At 37.9% G+C, this 9304-nt stretch overlaps 1 protein-coding gene across 1 annotated transcript; it reads left to right on the forward strand.

The window, feature by feature from the left end:
• The first annotated feature begins 6056 nt into the window (after nucleotides 1-6056).
• Nucleotides 6057-8469, forward strand: LOC127803242 (scarecrow-like protein 32). Its single transcript, XM_052339336.1, has one exon. It carries the CDS (start codon nucleotides 6830-6832, stop codon nucleotides 8189-8191), a length of 1362 nt encoding a protein of 453 aa, XP_052195296.1. The 5' UTR covers nucleotides 6057-6829; the 3' UTR covers nucleotides 8192-8469.
• The last annotated feature ends 835 nt before the right edge of the window (nucleotides 8470-9304 follow it).

A 9304-nucleotide genomic window follows, 5' to 3' on the forward strand; every position in this document is an offset into this window, starting at 1 on the left:
AAAATACACACATACATATATATATATATATACACACACACACACAACACACCAGCCATCAACACCCACCTGGTTCGAGCTTATGAAAATACACACACACACACACACACACACACATATATATATACACACACAGCACACTTGCCATCGACACCCACTCTATTCTAGCTTCTGAAAATCGTCGCCATTAACACACACCCCGTTCTAGCTTCTAAAAATACACACATACATATATATATATAAACAACACACCAGCCATGGCTAACAGATCTAGGAGACTAAATCGATCGACACCCACCCCGTTCCCATTTTTAAAAATCGCGAAAATAAAGACTGGTCGCCATGAGCTGCGAGCTTTTGAAAATACACACACATATATATATATATATATATACACACACACACAACACACCAGCAGGGTCGGCCCTGGGCATAGGCTGCCTAGGCAGCAGCCTAGGGCCCATGCCCATTTTCAGCCAGCAAGGGGCCCATGCCCATTTTAATTTTCAAATTTTAAATTAATTAAAAAAAATAAATTTAAAAATAAAAAAAACGTTAGGGACCATGCCTATTTTAAATCATTATAAATTTTTAATTAATCTTAATCTCTCACCTTTCTTTTATCAATAATTAATCCTATGAACATCAATATAATTTTTAAAATGAAATATTGTGAATTTTATATAATATTTTTTTATTTATATTAATTTTATTTTTAAATATAATCGTAGAGGGTCCCATAAAAAATTTAGCTTAGGGCCTCTATAATCTCAGGCCGGCCCTGCACACCAGCCATCGACACCCACCCCGTTCCAACTTCTGAAAATACACACACACACACACACACACACACACACACACATATATATATATATAAACAAGAATGAAGCAGGAAACCTTAAAGATCACCAAGATAAACCACCAGAATAAGGAAATCCCCCGGGAACAAACGTAGAAACGCGTCTGCATATTCAAACTCGTGTGGGGCGGGAAAGTCAAAAATTGAAAAATCAACCTTGGATCTATTCTCCAGCCGCGAGAATGCAAATGATGGGAATAGAATCCTTATACGCAACACACACAACAATCACCAACACCATTAGAAAGATCAAAAACCCAGCGCTAAACCCTTTACACCCTCCTCTCTTTATCTTGCCCAGATCTGTTCCCCAACCGCTGGGGGTCAGGGGCCAAGGTTCGGGGGTTCCCCGACCCCCAACAGCTAGCAGCCATGGTCGAGGAGCCTAGCCATGGCTACGGCCATGGCCCCCGATGAGGAACCTTGGGTTCCCCGACCCCCTGCACCGCCATGGCTGGTGTGCTGTATATATATATATATGTATATGTATGTGTGTATATATATGTGGTGATGTGACAATGCTGACAAAGATAATAGAGTGACGTGGCAATGCTGACAAGACAAATTTAATGTCTCTTTTAACGATTGTTAAGTTAGAGACGAAAAGTGTATAAATTAATTTAATTTAGGGATGAATAGTGAGCACTTTTTAGTAGAGGTCTTAAAGTCATTTTTTTGATTAGTTCAAGGACGAAAAAATGTATTAAGCCTATATTCAAGCTCAATTTATGTTTGGCCTGTTAAAAGAACATTGTTTAATTTTGATTTTAATGCTGCAAATAAGGTAAACTTGAACAAGCCTTACTTAATCCCCAAATTTCATAAAACAACCCAACCAAACAACGTGGAAAGGCCCGGAAAGAGGAGCCCAATTTAGTCCTATTGGATCCGTCTGGCCCGACTCATTTATCGGTCCAGAACGGTCCGCGGACCTTGCCTATCTAGTTTGGGGTTCGGCTCTTCCTAGTCACGGTGGCACAGGTTTCTCTGGCTTCTTCGTTCACTGGGCTTTTTGGGGGCCACGCAGCTTCCGAATCTCGGCCCAACACAGTATTACAAGCACAATATCAAAATCGAAAGGAATATTAAACCCCTTGAGAGATTATTTCACTGGTTCATTCAATCATAGGTGTTTATGGGTCAGAAATTTATCGTACAAAATATAATAGATTAATTAAAAATATCATATTTTTAAAAAGCAGATTGTTCTTTTTATTTTTTCTTTATAAGGACTAATTTACCCCTTGATTAAAGATTTTTATTTTTAAAAAAAATTAGGGGTTATTTACTACTTTTGATAAAAAATTTATCAATGATGAATACAAAATCAAAATTTACGAATTGTTAATTAGTTAAATTAGTACCTTAATCAGTTACACATTATTCTATCTTTTTTATCAATAAAAAAAAGTACATTAGCTAAAACTGATCTAGTACGTAGTAAGCACAATACTTCACACAAATTTTTAAATCGCGTTTTTATATAATAAAAATCCATATCCAATTAATATTATTCTTGTTCTTAGTAATCATTGGAGTGGACGTTTAATTTAATCCTACTAACCACATATATATATATATATATAGCTTATTATCAGTCAAATTACACTTGAAAAGCAGATTCCCTTTTCGCAGCTCAACATCCGTCCGAAGCTGCTGTCTCCACACCGTTGGCCTCCATATCCATTGAGTAACTTGGCATCATCATCTTACATACAGTAAAACTAGAAAGAACAACAAAGCGACAAGAATGGGTTGTGGATATGGGCGCGAGAGCACGTGGTGGCATTCCATCTTTGATGGCCTCTGCTGTTACCAAGAAATACTATACCAACTGTTTTCTCCACAGCCAATATGTCTACTAGTCCTTGTATCTCAAGCTTAGGAATCCTCCTCAAAATTCCCACAATTCCTTAACTTCACTTGATTCTCCTCTTACGCTTCCCTCGGATTCGGTAAAATTAGAGCCATACAGAATACTTCATAAATCAATCACTCGTAACAAGTAAATATACCGAAGAAAAAAAATAATAATAATCATGCATCGAGGCTGGTTATGTTGTATATTTCGAGAAGGGATTGTGCAATGACGTACAATAAAAATATCCCAGAAAGGACAAGGGCTTGGGTCGGGGGGAGGGGTTGTGGGGGGATAAAAGGGAGTCAGCTTTTCTTTGCTGGCTATTTTTGGCTGCTAACAGTGAGGCTTCTTCGCTGGGAAATAATTGAACGCACAAGTGAACAACCAGATCCAGGTCGACCAAGGATTAAACAAAATTTGAAGTAGTGTTTAAATATATCAAACACATGCATACAAAAACAAATTAACTTATGGACCATGTAGCGTAGAAGTTAATTACTTCATCTCCTGAATCATGATTGATTTAGAAAAACGTTATAGATTTGAGTTTTGGTCTCTCTAGTCTCCAGAGATGAGTGACAACGATGGTATTTTTACAATTATTTTTTTTTTTAATGAGTGATAATCACTAATAAGTTAGGTATTGTTCATAAAATTTTATGTTTTCTATATAGACAAGGAGCGCTCGGAGAAAGATGGGTCTCCATCATCTTTTGTGAGTGAGACTGGTCACTAAAAGATGTGTGTCATCTAGCACACCTCAGGAAATAAAACTAATTTTGGGCAGTCATGTAGCTATTGTTGATTCCAATCGTTGCTAAAGATATAGCATATATTGTATGTAATCCCATGTCATAGTGATGGAAAGGTTCCTCTTTAAATATGTTTATGGAGCTTGGACATGCTTAACGCTATCAAAATAGTCACTCACAATTGCCTTTAACAATTAAAAGAGACTTGTCAGCCCGGAAAGAGATTTCTTGTATTTTCTCAAAGATTTTCGAATTACAAATTAAGAATCTCAAACTGATTGCCTATTTTTTGTTTTAGAATTGCCAAACTACAGATTCAGTAACAAAATTGGAATTAGTTCACCCCTCGCATTAATTAGTTTATTGGTATGGCTCGATGCTCTCTTGTAGTACGTACGTGAATTAATTCAACCCTAAAAATATTCTTTTTGATTGACAAGCTCATACATGAAAATCATGACATGGATCATAATTGATCCTAATTATACGAAATTTGATGGACTAAAGCTCGAAAACCAAATTAAATTTGCCGGCAACAGAGCTAACAAATTGCATTCATGCCAAGATAAACCAAAGAGCATTTCGAGAGTAAGAAAATGACTAACACAGAAATGACACAGATGCATGTGAAAATAGGACAACTCTGACGAGGATAAACACACACATGATATTTATGGAGAGTTAATTAAAAAAAGTGGGAAAATTAATTCAATTGGCAAGTTAGCTAGCTGATCATCAGAAGAGTTTAACTTTTAATTTTTCTATATGTTTTCTGAGAGGAACAAAAAGGGAATGTGGTTTAATTTTGTGTGAGGTGGTCCATTTATATGGTGGGGTTGATAAAGAAATATATATATATATATAAAGAGAGAGAGAGAGAGAGAGAGAGAGAGAGAGAGAGAGAGAGAGAGGCTCCAAAGAGGAATATATTGTAAGACAGATGGACCCTTTGGCTCAAAGGTGTGCGTAAGCTTCACATGATATTGCCCATTTGTAGTCCTCTCCTGTCAATTCCATGCCTGAACCTTCCTCCTATTCACGTTGGATATCAGACAATGGTCCTCTCATCCCATGCATGGATAAGATTATATTCATTTATACATAATTTTGTTATATAATATATATTCTTTCATGCATATATATAGCCATGGATATTGGTTTGTGGTGCTACCTAATATAGCTAGAGAGGGCTGCATTTCTGTGGGTTAGTAGAAAGTTGGAACTTAAAAAGATGTGTTTCCATTATAATTACTAACTTGGAAAAACATATATAAATGAAGGCAGACTTCAAAAGTGATTATTATATGACAGAGATACTCTTTGGTTTCTTTATGTTTGATATATATTATATAGTTTGCTGCAAGTTTCATGTCTAGAGAATTTAACTTTATACAGAAAATACTTTGAAGGTGTATTAATTTCTTTTTTTCATTAGAAGTGGGCTTTTATTTTTGTTTGTCTAAGCTCTACTTCTACTGAGAAAAAACTGCGTTAGATTTGGGCTCTAACTTGCATTCCTGCACTTGTTTTATCTGAAGAATACTGTTAATTAAAAGGGTTTCCTATATATATAAACTAGGATAATCTGTACGTAATGGGTATATAGACAGTTGTTTGTCTTTGACACGGAGTCTGGGATTGGATGTTAAGATAAAAATTGTAATATATCATCCTTAGTTTATTTAGAGTTGTTACTTATTAAGGTAGGACAAGTATTGGCTAATTAATTAGAGTAGATTTAGGAAATTATTGATTTGTTATTTAAATAGAATTAATAAATAATGAAAGAGAACTATCAAGAAAAAATATTATTCTTGTGCAGCACATGAACAAGGTTAGGGGATTAGTCATCGCCTCAAGTTAATTAATTATAGGTTTTCATTTTAAGAAGTTGGTCATCTCAAATTCGACTATCCTTATTAAATTTACTGAATATTTTAAGAGACTGTATATCAAATACAAACAAAACCCATTTGGATGGTAGATAGATTAATTGGGCACCTTAATTATGGCTAGTGGGCTCCTCATAGCTAATTATGTGTATGAAAATAAATTAATCAAATACACGCTTAAAGATACTAATTACAAGTTCTCATATATAATTGAAAAAAAAATCATAATTTTCACATAAAAAATCTATAAAGATATCATTTTCATAATATAATAAGGGTAAGGATGGAGATATAAAGAAAATATGTAGGTAAAATAGGTTTGGTTATTATATGTATATTTATTAACAATAAAAAATATTTTTTTTCAATAATTAGAATCACATACGTTATTCATATAAAATATAAATTTTCTTTTAAAATAAAAACTAGCGCAACTGTCCAAAAATGAAGAAATTTTATGTTTTGTCCTTAAACTAATCACGTGTTATAATGGTAGTAATTATAAGAAGAAGATGTTATTAATTTAAGGCATTAGCAAAGCGATTAGTGAGGCATAAAGTGGAGGCCACCTGAAGGGAGAAATGGGAAAGCAAAAAATTTCTGCAACTAGATTTGAAGGTATGAGAGAGAGAGAGAGAGAGAGAGAGAGAGTTATATAACTGGGAGAGAATGAGAAATTGTATGTATTGAGATATGATAAACATCCCGTGACCGTGAGAGAGAGAGCAAGTCGGCCAAAACTAACTCTGTCCATTCTCTCTTTGAACTAGATGCCAAAATCCCAACTCCCACTTCCAGACAATTTCCTGGCAGTGGCCGGCCGGCCATCCAATTCACATGCCACCAAAATCCACTCTCTCCTTAATTTCCCTTCTTCTTCTTCTTATAATCTTACACGCACCCACGTCAATCGTTCTCTCCCTCTCTCTCTCTGAGCAAAAAGCAGAGCAATGCGACTCTTTTGTAGCCATGAAAAGTAGCTAGTTTCTTCAGCGGCAGGCAGCTGTTTGTCTGCAGACTCTAGCAAGCTCAATATTGCAAACCGGCCCATGTATATATATATATATATATATATATATTGATCGACAGAAAAAGCCTGAAACTTGCTGCTGAAAGGGATCTTTCCTTCTCGATCGAATTTGACTTTTAACTAAGGTTTTTTGGGAAGAGGGAATTTTCCCAATTCTGATTAGTCATCTTCTTTATTTCTCCTTGAGAAAAACAGCGAAATATATATGGCATGGCATCAGGGTAAAAGCTGAACAGTCCATTTCTGGAGCTGTTCGATCCACATATATGTGGAACTTTCTTTGATACTCAACTCCTTTGCTGGATCGGATCGTTTCTCGATGCCCCGCCAGGTACCACTACTGGTCTCGTCTCTTTCATTCTTTCCCCTCTCCTCCACCCCTCTGATTAATTTCTTCTGAAATTCCCACCTCTTCCCCCTTTCTCTCTCCACCACATGTACGATATGCAATTCACTGAGATTAACCCACCGATACCACTGCACCAAACATCTTCTCCATTATTTTCAAGCCTTGCAATGAACAAGAATCAAGTAGTTTTCACTCGGCCCTGGCCGGGTTTTCCCACATCCAAGGCTTTGGGAAGCTTCGGCGACGCTAATTGCATGGAGCAGCTGCTCGTCCACTGCGCCAACGCCATCGAAAGCAACGATGCCACTCTCGCCCAGCAAATCCTATGGGTCCTCAACAACATCGCCCAGCCGGACGGCGACTCCAACCAGCGCCTCACCTGCGGCTTCCTCCGGGCCCTCATAGCCCGCGCCGCCAAGAGCGGCACGTGCAAAATGCTCGCAGCCATGGCCAACGCCCACACCAACCTCGCTCTCAGCACCCATAAATTCTCGATCATCGAGCTGGCCAGCTTCGTCGACCTAACGCCGTGGCACCGGTTCGGATTCACCACTGCCAATGCCACGATTCTGGAAGCCGTTGAAGGATGCTCGATCGTGCACATAGTGGATTTGAGCTTGACGCACTGTATGCAAATTCCAACGTTAATCGACGCCATAGCCAGCCGGTTGGAGGGCCCGCCCTTCGTCAAGCTCACCGTCGCCGGCGCCACGGAAGACGTCCCGCCGATGCTCGACCTTTCATACGAGGAGCTGGGGACAAAGTTGGTTAACTTCGCAAGGTCCCGAAACGTAACAATGGAATTTCGGGTGATTCCTTCGAGTTTCTCAGACGGGTTCTCTTCCTTAATCGAACACCTCCGAGTTCAAAGCCTGGTACACTCAAACAGCGCCGAGGCCTTGGTTGTAAACTGTCACATGATGCTTCACTACATTCCAGAAGAAAACTTAAACTCGTTCGAAATGTCTCCGACCAGCTGCTTGTCCTACCGGACAATGTTTCTCAAGGAGCTCCGAAGCTTAGATCCCGCAATTGTAGTTCTTGTGGACGAAGATGCAGACTTTACATCAAACAATTTAGTGTGTAGACTGAGATCGGCTTTCAATTATCTATGGATACCCTATGATACAATGGACACCTTTCTTCCACAGGGAAGCAAGCAAAGGCAGTGGTATGAAGCGGACATCTGCTGGAAGATTGAGAATGTGATTGGCCATGAGGGGATTACGAGAGTGGAGAGACTGGAGACAAAAAGCCGGTGGGTGCAACGGATGAGAAACGCAAATTTCAGGGGGATTTCGTTCAGTGAAGATGCGGTTTCGGAGGTGAAGAGCATGCTGGATGAGCATGCAGCAGGGTGGGGATTGAAGAAGGAAGAAGATGATCATCTTGTGCTTACTTGGAAAGGCCACAATGTTGTTTTTGCTACCGCTTGGGTGCCTAATTAATTAATCCATCCTTAATTCTGTTACAGGATATTAATTCCAGCTCAATCTTCTTCCTAATTTAATTATTAGATGGATCCTAACTCTTTCATGGCTTCAAGTTAAACTATACATATATATATATATATGGGAGTTTAAACCTGCCAGTTAATTGGGTCTTAACCAACTAGCTATAGAGCTAGCTAGTATTAGCTTAATTCGTGTATGTTTTTGGCATTACGTACATTACCTATGCATTCTGTTTACTCAACTAATTAATTAGATGATTATCAATCGCTTCTTTCTCCGACTATATATGATTAATTGGTAAGCAAAGTCTCTCTCTCTCTCTCTCTCTCTCTCTCGTGCATATATTAAAATGCAGCATCAGAACTTAATTTCTTGTCGTTAAGCACCGTGTGTGTGTACAGTGTCTTTTAGCTGCCGATTGAGCTGTCCTTTGACCGTTAAGTTTGGTTGATTGGAGTTAATCTGTAAGTAGGGAGAATATATATATATATATATATATAATTGAGCAATTAATTAATCTGGACAAGGGAATAGGTCCCCTATTAATTAGTTTTCTTCTGTTTATCTGGACCGTGCTTTTCATAATTAATTAATTAGTTGTTCTAGATCATCATGATTAAGTCTGCGTTGATGATACTAATTAATGGACATGCAATTGCAAGCTAAGGCAAGATTGGTTTCTTTTCCTTTTTAGCCATATCCATACATCATAGGTAATTAAAGCCCATAAACAACAACTAATTAAACCGGAATCCACAATAAGCAAATTTCAGGTTAGAGCAAGCAGGAGGCCAACAAGACCAAAAATAGGATAATCCAGGGCCTTGCCTTGGAATAAATTAACTGCAAAAAAACACCCAAGATCGAGCAAACCACTGCAACAATGGACGAATTTGAGATCAAGAGGCAATTGGGCTTAGAGCCGACGTCTCACCCATGCTAGCTTGTTGTACATTTAATTTAATATAATTTGTTTTAGGCTGGATATATTATTGATATGAGGAGGGTTATGGCTCGCATCCAATTCCAGGCCCATCTCTAATTAAGCTTTTATGCAAAATAAAAATTAAACGAAAGCAGAACCAGTATTATTATTATAGGAGGATA

Source organism: Diospyros lotus, chromosome 6, assembly GCF_014633365.1.
Source record: "Diospyros lotus cultivar Yz01 chromosome 6, ASM1463336v1, whole genome shotgun sequence".
In the NCBI taxonomy this organism is placed as follows: Eukaryota; Viridiplantae; Streptophyta; class Magnoliopsida; order Ericales; family Ebenaceae; genus Diospyros; species Diospyros lotus.